General features: G+C 37.2%; 1 protein-coding gene across 1 annotated transcript in view; it reads right to left on the bottom strand.

Moving 5' to 3' along the window:
• cfap61 (cilia and flagella associated protein 61) overlaps nucleotides 1-13,657 on the bottom strand; it is a 40,624-nt gene that overhangs the window by 26,551 nt on the left and 416 nt on the right. Inside the window, exons 2-14 of the mRNA XM_074616011.1 lie at nucleotides 12,156-12,313; nucleotides 11,309-11,459; nucleotides 11,000-11,076; nucleotides 10,690-10,757; nucleotides 10,485-10,605; nucleotides 9,314-9,446; nucleotides 8,101-8,271; nucleotides 7,864-7,952; nucleotides 5,946-5,985; nucleotides 4,618-4,754; nucleotides 3,870-3,996; nucleotides 2,174-2,251; nucleotides 1,029-1,235 (exon numbers count right to left, since the gene is read on the bottom strand). Coding sequence (XP_074472112.1) covers nucleotides 1,029-1,235; nucleotides 2,174-2,251; nucleotides 3,870-3,996; nucleotides 4,618-4,754; nucleotides 5,946-5,985; nucleotides 7,864-7,952; nucleotides 8,101-8,271; nucleotides 9,314-9,446; nucleotides 10,485-10,605; nucleotides 10,690-10,757; nucleotides 11,000-11,076; nucleotides 11,309-11,459; nucleotides 12,156-12,298 — 1,542 coding nt within the window. The 5' untranslated portion in view covers nucleotides 12,299-12,313. The remainder of the gene's footprint in view (nucleotides 1-1,028; nucleotides 1,236-2,173; nucleotides 2,252-3,869; nucleotides 3,997-4,617; nucleotides 4,755-5,945; nucleotides 5,986-7,863; nucleotides 7,953-8,100; nucleotides 8,272-9,313; nucleotides 9,447-10,484; nucleotides 10,606-10,689; nucleotides 10,758-10,999; nucleotides 11,077-11,308; nucleotides 11,460-12,155; nucleotides 12,314-13,657) is intronic.

The raw sequence follows: 13,657 nt of genomic DNA, 5'->3' as shown, positions 1-13,657 counted from the left end.
TATTCACATTTAAGAAGCTGCAATCAGAGAATTTTCTACTTTTATTTCTTAAAAAAATACTGATTAATCGATTAGTTGGCAATTAATTTAGTAGTTGAAAACAAAACGATAAATATTTGCAGCTCTAATCTGGTTAGCTTAATCTGTCTTTACTTATATTATGTATCGTCTATCTGTTTAGCTTAGTTGTTTGTACTTTTTCTTGCATGTCTGTATTATATTTGAATGTTCACGTCTATATGCACATCCTTGTGCTTCTAATGTGGATCCTTAAATAAATAATAAACAATAAATCCAAATGTAATTCTGGTGCATCACATGAAAAGGAAAAAATGATCTTTAGTCTGACATACATCTTAAAAGCTTCACATCAATCACTGGTGAATTCATCTCACACATTAATGTGTTCAATTCTACTTTGAACAGATGCAAAACCAGATACAATTTGACATAATGCGCTATTTGACATTTCCCACACAGGTGATTAACTGACTGGGTTAAATTGTTCCCTCGTTAATATAAATGATGGGAAACAGTGTAATAAAGTCTAGGTTGAAGATGTAAAATCTATCAAATATGGTGTGTTTTGCAGTTTTAATATTGGTGCACTTGCTGGTGTTCGACTTTGAGGGATTGAGGTTTTTTAAACTGATTTTGTCAAGCATAGATTTACAGTAGAAGATGTATTAGATTAGCATCTCGACATAAAATTATCACAAATTAAATGTCTTTGTTTTCGTACGACACATTGAAAATGATCAAATCTAGTTTTTCCTGAATGAAATTCTATTATATTTGAGCCACCTGCGTTATTTCATATTCATGCAATCGGTGTTCAGTCTGTGAAATCAACTCATCATCACATCATGTGAGACTGAATGACTCGTGATGAAGGATATTTCTTGCAGTGTTATGCACTGAGGGTCATTACACTAATGACGGTGTGTATCTGAGCAGACATGCACAGAGGCTGGAAGGGGCCCAGTGATGAGGGGCCAGTAAGGGCCCGAGGGTCCCCGTGCACCCACCTCCTGGCTGCAGGATGAGGGGTAGACTCTGAGGAACAGGCAGGACCGGTGAGCCAGCCGGAGGACCTCCTTAAACAAGTGTTTGCTGAAGTGCTGGAAGGAGGGTTTGAGGACAAAGTGGCGTATCTGAGCGTGCTCCTCGTAGCGGTGGTGGCTGAAATAGATGAAGTTCTCGATGTTGTAGTGGGCACAAATGTACCTGATGTCCTAACAAAGACAAGAGGAAACAATGAAGTCAGTTTTCTGCAGATAAACTTCATTTACACAACAAATAATTGTATTTGATATGTTCATTTTCTTTTGTTTAATACAGTTCTCCTGTTTTTGCACCATTATGATACAAAAGAAAAGCTGCTGCTGATTGTTGATTGAACTTCCTGATCACATTTATCTTGATTACCACCTCACCAGCAGACTTTAGTTCCTTCAGTTTATTAACAATCCTAGTCAAGATCCTAGTGTTTTTAAAGATCCTAAATATGTCAGGCAGAATTACAGGAAAATGTGTACAGAATGATCCACAAGAGTTTTCTATTTCTATTTTCTATACTTCAGAATATAAAGTATGTGTGATGTAACCTCGATAAAGCCCAGGAGAAAATAGGGCTGAAACTAACAATTATTTTCATTATCAATTTATCTTTTAATCATTTTTGATCAGATTAAGTGTCTATAAATCTATAAAATCTTAATTTCCCAGACCCCAAGGTGACATCTTCAAATGCCTTGTTTTGTCTGCTCTACAGTCCAAAACCAAATATATTTAATTTACAATAATATAAAACAGAGAAAATGACGTCAACTCCTGTACCGAAAGTTTTGCCGTTTTTCCCCATTGTTGTTCGGACTTGACGGGGTGTTCACGTGAATTTTAGGGAACTCATTTTTACAATTATTCCAACACCGCATGAATGCAGCATTAAGGCCCAGACACACCAAACCGTGAGAAGTAAAGTGACCTTTATGTGCCCCTTTAAGGAGGAATATTGTGAACATTAAGGTTTAAAAGTAAACAGTTTTAAGTGGAGTTCATCACTTATTGATCCTGACAGCTGCAGAATTGTACCAAAAACAGCCACCACCCACCACCCCATCACGCTCAGGTTCATCTGAGGACACTGACCTCACCCACTGACTTCACCCACCTGCTCGTCTCTGATGATCAGTACCCCCACAACCTGACCGTGCACCTGGGCCACGAAGGCCTGCAGCGCCACGCCGTCCTGTGTGAGAACAAAACACAATACATGTAAATTTACATGTGTGTGTGTGTGTTGACACCTTCCAGTATCAGTCCGGAGCCATGAATACACATGAAGTGGCTGCAGAAGTAATTATCGGTTTTGGAGCTGCGGCGGCGACAGCTGGGGTGTCAGTCAGAGAGGAGAATCCGTTCAGCTGAATTCTCACCAATCTGTTCGCTGGCATACGCGCCGCCATATTCCTCGTTATTCCAACACAATCATTCCCAGCTCCAGTCACACTCCATCGTCCAAAACAATCATCATGTCATTTGAAAAGTTAAAGGGGAACCAGTTACAATTTGAACGTTCATATTTTCTCTATTTACTGTTTATGATTTACAAACACCGACCATATTACAGGCCAGTTTAATATGATGTTTTCTGCATAATTCAGCAGTGGTGGGTGAATTAGTTTTAGAGTTTTATCTAGCAGACTGTCTGCTGCGCCTTAAATAAAGAATAAACATGGAGAAACAAGTAAAAAATACATAGATATATTCAAAGAGAAGACGGGGCAATGAGGGTGGAGGTTTGATTTCAGAGGTGGAGGGAACAAAGAAAGAAACTTTGTGAATGATATTTCCAGCATTTAGATCAATCTAGCAGATTACACATTATGGTGAAAATGGTTATTGTGCTTAAATAACAGTAATCCAACAAAAAAGAATCACTATTATTGTTTTATTTAGTGGTTCCCAACCTTTTTTATCATTGAGGGAACTGACAAAGTGACATATTTTATGGATATTTCATATTATATTCAATGCATAACAATAACAGTACAGAACAAACTAATAAACTGTACAAATAGTGAACGCAATAACTGCAGGAAGTTTGTGTAAAATGAGCGATTTGGATGAATTTTGAGCAGATTATTTCCTGTGATTTTTACATCAGAGATGATTTTTTCTGTTATTTTTAGGAACTTTTAATACAAATCTCTGTCTGTATTATGTTTTATTTTAATGCTTAATAATCCTACATACTTAGTTCAGTGTCAAACTTTAAAAATGACCATTTTAATTAGTTTTTTTTTTCACAGAAATGAATGAAATGCTGAGATAAAGGCCAACTGTATACTCTTTTTAAAAAAGTTGTCTTACACACCTTAAAATCAAGAAGGCCTCGCGACCCCCCCGTGAAGCTCTGGCGAACCCTAGTGGGGGTCGGGACCCCCAGGTTGGGAACCAGTGGTTTTATTAATGCATTAACACTTCTTAAAATCACACGTAGTTCATTAATGGACACCTGATACTTTAGAATAATGTTGTATTTACATCTTCACTTAAACGAGCTCCGTCCTATTTGAATGATGTTCAACTTTAGTGTCTTTTTAGGAGAATATAAGAATAGAAATATAAGTATGTTTTGGTAGCTTGAAGGAAAGGCAGAGGACGTAGGAGTGGGTTGTTTTAGTGTCTGCAGCCTCATTTTGGTAGCTGACTCCCTTAAGCAGGAGGGAGACTAAATAACATGATGATTATTGATCTGAGTGGTAAATCAGGGTTGTATCAGCATCATATCTGCAGTCTGAAGTGAACACAAACAGAGCGTAGAGTGGCTGAAGGTGTGTTGATATCAGTGTGTGTTGACTGACTGGGTCTCTGCGGGTCTCGTAGAAGCAGTCCAGGTCCTGCAGCAGGGACTCACTCAGTCTCAGACCTTTCACCAGATCAGAGACAGCCGGCCGGTCTGCAGCCACAGCCGGCCTCACCTCCACACTCCTGCAGGAACAACCACACCATCATCACTCACTGGTCTGTTACTATGTGGAGAACATTAACAGGAATAATAAGTATTAGTTACAATACATATAGAGGATCATCACCAAGCGGACTGTCTGTTTCTACTCTGGATTTTATTCTTTCTGTGACCCACAACAGTTTCTGCATCCTGCAGTATAAGATGCTGTTTCTCAACCAGAGGTCCATGGACCCCTAGTGGTCTGTGATGGTACTGTAGGGGGTCCATGGACGAGTTTTGAATACATAGAAACACTGTTTTCCTTATTGTAATATGTTGAGTCTTTATCTTGCCTCTGGTGTTTTCTCTCATTAACAATTGACGAGGTTTATGATGGTTTTTCATCAGTTCCTCTTTCTATTTAGTTTTTTACTTTTCTTACATTTCATTTTGTATGAAAAGTGCTGTAAAAATAAAGTCTGATTGATTGATTGAGTGTTTATGAATGCAATTTTCATTCACAGTTGGAGCCACAGGTATGTAGAGACCTCCTCTCTGAGCACTAACAATATTAAAGCTGTAAACTTGTTATCCTGGCAGCCGTACCAAGACAGCAACCTGACACACTGATGCTGCCTGTAAGAAGCAGGAAAAGAACCCACCTGAGGCTGGCACGTTGGAAGACGTAGAGTTCACGGGGCAGCGAGCTGGTGGTGCGGGGCGGCACCCTGACGAAACTCTGCAGCAACAGGAACTCAGGGGACAGCGTCGGGACGGTGATGATGCAGTAGTCCAGGTCCTGATGGACAGACGGACAAGAGGACAACTAATACCAACACACACACTTCACTGAGCAGATATGTTCAATATATCATTAAAATATAGAAGACGGAATCTGGCAAAATAAAAATAAATAAATAAATGACTCAATAAATAAATAAATAAATATGCCATTAAAAGTAGCAATTGATAAAATGTGACATAAATTAGTATTTAATATTTAATTTGCTTTTTTATTTATTTACTTTTTTTTATTAATTCCCTTATTCATTTACTCTTCTGTTTAATTTTCCATTTCTATTTTTATATGCATTTATCTTTATGAATTTTTTAATATATTCATTTATTTATTTTATATTTATTTTTAAATGTATGTATTTATTTATGTGTTTAAGCATTTATTCATTTATTTCTGCATGTTTTTTCCTTAGCATTTCAACCCTTATTTATTTCCCAAAGACTTATTTATCTCTGTATTCTTTTCTTTATACATTTATTCATACATTTGTTTTTACATTTCTGTTTCGTTATGCAAATGAGGGGGCGTTGCTTTCATGTTGTGTCATGCTTTCAGTCTTAGCATAAATAACTTAAATAAACAAATGCTTAAACACTAAAATAAATATATACATTTACAAAAAAATAAAAATAAAAAAAATATATATATTTTGAAAAATCATAAAATTAAATACATAGATAAATAAAAGTGGAAATCAAACAGAAGCGTAAATAAATAAGGGAATTAATGCAAAGGTAAATAAATTTAAAAAAAGCAATATTAACTCACATTTTATCAATTAATTAATTTATTATACATTTATTATTAATATTGGTTTTGCTACTTTTAATGTCGAGTCATTTATTTATTTATGCATTTATTTTTTATTTTGGCAGGTTCCATCCTCCATATTAAAAAAGGTAATTTTCTAAATAATTCTCAGGGATCTTAAACTTTATAAACTTTCCTGGAAATCAATGTAGATTAATTTAAAAATCCCCCCGAATGTGTGAAGGAATCCAGCTTCTTACTTTTACATACTGGGACTTATTTCTCTAACTGTCACACTTCTTGCACACATTATGATTCCAGGGACATTTGAGTTTTGTTCTGTTATCTCCTGCACAGATACACTGACTTATGTTCCGTTGTCTGTTTGGGACGCTCGTAAACAAAGACTTATTTTCTAGTAAAAAACAAGATGATACTTACAGGGAAAAGTTTGAATATATATGGAATAAAGTCCACTGATCTGAAAGAGAAGAAGAAGAAGAAGAAGAAGAAGAAGAACAAGAAGAACAAGAAGAACAAGAAGAACAAGAAGAACAAGAAGAAGGGGAATTTAAGTGATAATATGTGTGAATGCCAACTTGAGAATCAGAGCCAAGCTTTCACTGTGGTGCAACAACTGGCCGAGCGGCCTGCCCGCTGCTTCCAGCTCAACTTCTCGCCTTCAACCCTGTCACGCTGTCACTGTCAGCACAGCTCTCATTAATAACATGCTCACTCTCGGCGGGAAGCGGCTCGCCACCATATTCAGTAACAGCTGGGAGGTACGGCGGCGGTGAGAGGAGCTCAGCAGGAGCCAACTAACAGTCACTCTCTCTGCTTTAACACAACATATGACTGATGTAACGCTGGACGGCTGCCATCAGCACCGCCTCACACATTCAGCAAATATGCAGGTTTAAAATATGGAATACTTTTTAAAATATTGTTGCATAAGTTGCATGTTGCCCTTTAACTAACTGTTTCTTCATCTTCTTTCACTTTAATGTTGAATATCTCATATTTATAAATACAAGAAATCAATTCTGTCCAACATATTGCAGTATTTACTGTGTACTTTCCTCGGGTTATACAACATGTTACATGTCAAAACATTAAAACATTTTTGATTATATAAGAATTTTAGGGTCTACTTTGATATAAATAAAATATTCTTGAAGTTCATCACAACAAGTAGGATCAGGAGAAACCTGCAGAAAACATTTTCTTGAGCTCAAGACTATTCAAGTTTTTTTTTGCATTTAATTAAAGGAGAAGGTAGCCGTTATTCTATATATTTATTATGGTCAACGAATCCCAAGAAAAGACCAAAACCAACGATGTGTTCAGTCAGTCTCTCAAAACTTTCTGACTTCCTGTCTGTGGCTCTACGCAAATTAATTACACATTTTTTATGTGTTCAAAATGAACCTTAAAGGGAGATTTGTCAAGTATTTAATCCTCTTATCAACATGGGAGTGGACAAATATGCTTTCTTTATGCAAATGTATGTATATATTTATTATTGTAAATCAATGAACAACACCAATCAATGACAGATATTGATCCAGAAACCCTCACAGGTACTGCATTTAGCATAAAACAATACGCTCCAATCATAACATGGCAAACTGCAGCCCAACAGGCAACAACAGCTGTCAGTGTGTCAGTGTGCTGACTTGACTATGACTTGCCCCAAACTGCATGTGATTATCATAAAGTGGGCATGTCTGTAAAGGGGAGACTCGTGGGTACCCAAAGAACCCATTTACATTCACACATCTGGAGGTCAGAGGTCAAGGGACCCCTTTGAAAATGGACATAACAGTTTTTCATCGCCAAAATTTAGTGCAAGTTGGAGCGTTATTTAACCTCCTTCGCGAGAGGCTAGTATGACATGACCTAAAAATCGCCAGCTGCATTAATGCGTTGAAGAAATTATTGGCGTTAAAACAAATTTGTGTTAATGCGTTATTAACGTTAACTTTGACAGCCCTAGAAAAAACATCTCTTTTTTTTTTTAAAAGTCTCAGTAATATCCTAAACCAGTTGGTCTCTGTAGTTTTTATCAAACAAACAGGAGGAAATAGAGCATTTGTTGGGGACTATTTTCAATGGCGGATGAATCCACATGTGGTGCTCTAGTGAGTATTAGTGGCAGCTGGACAGTGTGTGTGGGGTTGAGTCAGAATAAACTACCGTGTGTGTGTTGATGGTGATGAAGGAACATGTAACTCAGTGACACTTTTCATGGGATTTGTTGACAATAATAAAAAACATAGATTATTGCCAACTGTATCCTTTAATTTTAGAAGATATGTATTTAATTAACACCCTCACCCAGACCTCAGCTTGACTTTACCTTGTTTCATAGTTCTTGTTAACAACGAAGAAGTCAATACAGAAAGCGTTGGGTTTCTCTGAAACACGTCCAGTCGACTGTTTCTCCTCCTGATGAAAGTGACAATAAACACAAACACATCACAAAGTAGAAGATAAAGACTGAAGACTGTAAGACTGCTGTACTGTTAGACACTGTTGTTTTCATACTTCATCATGTCTTTACTACTACCTGTAAGTTACAGTTACAGTGATTTACCTGCTGTGAGTCGTGGGTCTGGGTTTCTCCTGAGTCGGACTGAGCAGCAGCTTCGTCGTGTTGCTGCAGTTTGGACAAACCATCGAACTCACTCAGGTCAAAGCCGTCGTGCAGACGTCTCAAATTGACATCACGAGTGACGCTAATGAGGCCGACGGCGGCTCCGTGACTCTGCAGAGAAAACACACACACAGACACAGACATCTTTACATCAGATTTCCCTCTTACTATAATACATATCTATAACTAAGGCTGCACGATTTTGAAAAAAATATCTAATTATGATTATTTTGACTGACATTGCAATATGATGACAATATTAGAGGGAATGATCATTTTCACATCAGGAAAAACTGCTGTGTCCATTTTCAAAGGGGTCCCTTGACCTCTGACCTCCAGATGTGTGAATGTAAACAGCAGTTTGCTATGTTATGATTGGAGCATATTGTTTTATGCTAAATGCAGTACCTGTGAGGGTTTCTGGAAAATATCTGTCATTGATTGGTGTTGTTAATTGATTTCCAATAATAAATATATACATACATTTGCATAAAGCAGCATATTTGTCCACTCCCATGTTGATAAGAGGATTAAATATTTGACAAATCTCCTTAGCTTTTGTATTATTATTTTAAACTGGGCTTCAGTTTTGGACTGAAATGTGTCTGTAACAGATCATATACCAGGATAAGAACTATTTAAATATTAAATATATATTCTGTATCTTCTCAAAGAGGTTATTGCGTTGAGCAGAGTGAACAGCCCAACCCTCTGGGGCAATGTTGGACTGTTTGTTCTCCGACTGCTGAACATATTCAGACAAAAAGCCCAAAATGCTTCAGATGTCTGGACACAATATGTTCAGTGAGAGCATGTCTTGGCCAAGTATCAGCTCGTATCTGCCATATGCTGCCGTGAACACATGTCGGCCCGACTGGCGGGGAGGGGAGAGGAGATCTGTCGCCTCCCTGGTTCCCCGAGGGAACGCACCCCAACGGGGTTTCAGTCAAAGCATCGTCAGCGAGCTGCTATGACATTATGGATCAGAAAGGACTGGGAACAAATCACATAACTCTCATACGATCAGACAAGCAGGAGGGTGCAGCTACAGTATTTAATTTAACTTCTGCGGATCAAAAATTAACCTGAAATTTAAAGAAACGTGGAATTCTGTGTGTTTTAAGTGAGGAAAAGGTTAAAAGTTGGAACAAACCTCACAAACAGCGATCTGATTTTCCTCGTTCTGTGTCTCGATGAGCTCTGCCAGGAGGTACGGCTGGTCGAGGGCTGACAGAAGTTTGGTCTGCTCTGAAATCACTCGCACGATGTCATCATGATCTTCAACCCTGGAATGTACAAATAGAGGAGAAGCCTTCAGCTTAAAGAACCACCAGTCAATATAATGTATATCAGTGATTCTCAAAGTGGGGTCCGTGTCACTCTGTCAGGGGTAAAATTTCTTTAAATGTAGGTTATAAATGCTGTCAAGTTGAGTAAAAATGTAATTTCGTAATGCATTATGCTTCATCGGTGTTATGATTATCAAGGAGTCCTTGGAAAATATTCTCCCCTTTAGCTGTGATTTATATTACAATCAATCATATCACTCTCTGTAACATGAAAAGGCCGACTGATAGTGCTTAACCCACTAATAATTATAACAAAATCAGCAGCTCCTCAAAACCTTTTAGCCTCTTTTAGATCAGAGTTTACGGTTTCAGTTTGTCAGCTTGTTTTTCTTCTGCCCCCATGTGGCCAGAAAAAAGCAATTAATGCAGCTTTAACTTCACCCAGTTCCAGCACAAAAGACCCACAGCCACTCTCGTCACACTGTGTGCTTCTAATGAAATGTGGGCACGATACATGACCGTTAAAGTCAGCCCGGCTGCACGAAAATGACACGAATTACACGATAACGAGCAAGGCAATAACAACACTGTTCATATGCACGCCATGTAGTCTGTACTGACTACAGAGTAGTCTGTGCTGACTACAGAGTAGTCTGTGCATGCACGTGAATATACTACGTTCAGAGTTAGTGACGTAGAATAAAAAGAGAGAGAGACTGCTGGTCTCACGGGTTTTTTAGTGACGCTTATGACGTGTTTTCCGTACTGATGTTACGTTGTTTCCATACGTATTGCATTTAGTCTACCTACTTGTTTTAAGGCCAACCATGATGTTTTTCCTAAACCTAACTAAGTTAGGAGGGCATTCCAGCCAGCTCATGACATGCTTAAGATGAAGGCAAAAGTTCATCACCTTGATCTCCACACTGTTTTCACTGCACTAAACATGAATATGCACTATATGTATTTGAGCTATACTGTATATACATTTCACTGCAGATACTATGTTAGTGAGGAGGAGTCAGCTGGAATCACCTGGCTGGACGGATGTGGCGCTTTGGATAGTGTTCTTGTCTGTGGCAGATCAACGCTAAGCACTGAGGCGCGGTGTGAGTCAGGCGCTGCAGCGGCTCAAACACCTCATCCAGCGCCGGCTCTGGACAAACAGAAATCACAAGACTCGCAAGTTACTTTCTGAATTAATGAAAAACCTAACAATGAATTTGAAGGAGCTCTTCACCTAAAGCACCAACGTTCGGGCTGACCAGGCAGACGTGTTCAAGCTCTGCGACGGCGTTAAAGACAGCCCTGTAAAGAAAAGCAGAGCAGGAATTATAACATTAACCTCTATGAATCTACATTCTGTGGTTGCGTCTAACCAAAGCACCTTACAGTAACTACTGTTTTTAATATGTGTGAGATTTGGGAGTTGAACCCTGACAGTTATGTTCATAACTTTATAGTTCAGCTGTCTGTAATCACTACACCATACAAAACGTCAACGCGTTTTATTCCTTTAAAAAAGGGCTTATACCCTTATTTTTTCATACCTCATTATTTCTTTTACACTTGCTGTGGCGAAATCCGGCTGTGCCACGAAGAGGTGGAGGAAGAGTGTGTTCAAAGGCTGCAGAGGGAAGAAGATTCAGCAAGTTTTCTCATCTAAGAAGTAGTTTTACTTCAAACTTTAAATAGTGAAACAGTCTTAGTATGAGCATATCAGATTAGATCTGTTGGTGCTAAAGATCCATGTGATCTTGTACAGTTAAAAACTAATAGCACACAAAGTATTAATCTTAAAAACAACTCCACATCAGCAGCTCTTTGCTGTATTATCTGAATTCATGAACGATACACACTGTGCATTGTCCAGCGCCGAAGTGTTTCTGGAGGAACGGTTCCCACTGAGTCTGATCCACCAGGTCGCCGACCGGGTGATCGAAGAAGGAAGCGTGAGCCACGATGTCGTCCTTTTCATTGGCCAGAGTCACGGCCAGATTGGCTTTCTCTCTGGACGAAACAAGAACCATGTTGAGATGACATCACATTTACTCTGTGACCTTTTACAAAAAGAGAAACTAACACTACAGCAGGAGTGGAGGTGGTCAAAGCCCTGGTGTCTGACAGGTATTTATTCTGTATACCTCTATACAGAAGGCCTGTTAATTACTGTCTACACTCTATACTGAAACCTCCTGTTGAATTTGACCGATTTACAAGTTTTCTCTCTGAAAAATATAGTTAATTTAATCTCCATAACTTTGTCCACACACGACATGTGAACAGAGAGAGGCCAGGAAACTGACAGTGAAGATACATTAAAGGAGGAAGTCATGAAGTCATGATGAAGACAACACAGATCCAGAAAGAGACTGATGCCTTTATGTCCTTTCTTTACTAATAAAATCATACCAGTCAGTTCTGACTGGAAACATATTTGTTATAGTCAAAATAATCCATACATTTAGCTTTTATTTACTCAACAACTAGTTGTATGAGCTCAGGTCAACGAGGCCTACAGGCCATAAATAGCAAATAGAAGTTCAGAACTTGTAATGTTAACAAGAACTTGAGTTGATAAAAAGATCTAACTCTACATTAGGTGATGATATGTATCATTTTGGACAGGGAACACAACAGTTAATAAACATGAAACGAACACAACAGGAGGGTTAAGACACTAAACAAAGAAATGTTTTGTCTTACAGAAGATGAATTACGTTGATCCTTCCAAAAACTGCCATAGCCGAGCGGCTGATGAGGCTGTCGATCCCCTGAGCATCCGCTGATTCACTCCTTCTGACGGTCACAGTTTCCTGTTGGCCCCTGGCTGATGTTATGGTCCTCATCTTCACCTGGACTGACTTTAAGAGAACAGCACAGAATCAAATCAGCCACAACAAAACCAGAGGTGGAAGAAGTATTCAGATCCCATTTAGTCAAGTGAAAGTACTAATACCACACTGTAAAAATATTCTGTTACAAAAATTCTGCATTGAAAATGTTACTTACGTAAATGTATGTAAGTATAATCAGGAAAATGTACTTAAAGTATTAAAAGTATAAAATTAATATTAATTAATTAATTAATATAATTAATAAATTATATATTCTATCATTAGATTATTATTACTGATGCATTAATGTAAAAGCATGATTTTACTGTTGTTGGTTGAGCTGGAGCTCATTTTGAAGTATTAACTAATGATTATCTGTATGGATTATGATTATTTGCTCCATTAATCGATTAATTGTTTGGTTTGAAAAAAAAATAGTGAGAAATGCCGCCACAATGACCCAAAGCCCAACGTGACACCTTCACAATGTTTGTTTTGTCCAACCAATAGTAAAAAATAATAATAAAAAAAATGATTGATTGAAAATGATTTTTTGTAAACAAATATTTTCTTTAAAATAATAATAATAATAATAATAATAATAATAATAATAATAATAATACATCCACAGAGCTTTTAGAAAGGTGCCAAATAAAAGTATCGCTTTTCCTAAAAAATATTATTATGATTGTGAATTAATTCTTTTAAAGTTTTTGTGTGTCCAAAATTAATGTTTTGTTTAATTCTGAGGAAGATATCTGATATCTTTTTTTTATACTTAATTTTTTCGAGATTGTTTTCATATATGCAATTTACTGCTCATACTTACAAAAGTTTATCAACAAACTTCTAAGTAATGAGCATAGAAACGAACAAAGAGACAAAACAAGACGTACATAAAAGAAAACGACATCAGCATTAGAAATTATTAAAAATAAAAAAGATATCTGACGTTTGGTTCCCACTTCTAACAAGGTTTCTAACAAAGTGTGACATCTAGTGGCTGAACGTTATATTATCAATAGCACCTTTAAAGACTAATTAATCAAACATCATATTTTATACCGTAAGCTCTTCCTATGTTTTGTATGAAGAAATCTTGATTTGTAAAGTGACTAAAGTTGTCAGATGTAACAGTTAGCTAGTGTTGTAAAAACTACAATATTTGCCTCTGAGATGTAGTGGAGTAATATAAAGTACTACTCCACTACAGTAACTATAATAAATCATAAATCATGATATATATATACACCAACAACTAGTTATTAAATAATAAATACAAATATATATATATACACCCACTAACTATAATAAATAATAAATAATAATATATATATACCCACTACAGTAACTATAATAAATAATAAATCA

The sequence above is a fragment of the Sebastes fasciatus genome, chromosome 18 (assembly GCF_043250625.1).
Source record: "Sebastes fasciatus isolate fSebFas1 chromosome 18, fSebFas1.pri, whole genome shotgun sequence".
NCBI classification, from domain to species: Eukaryota; Metazoa; Chordata; class Actinopteri; order Perciformes; family Sebastidae; genus Sebastes; species Sebastes fasciatus.
Note: the sequence above shows the minus strand (reverse complement) of the source record. Positions and strands in the feature narration are given on the sequence as shown.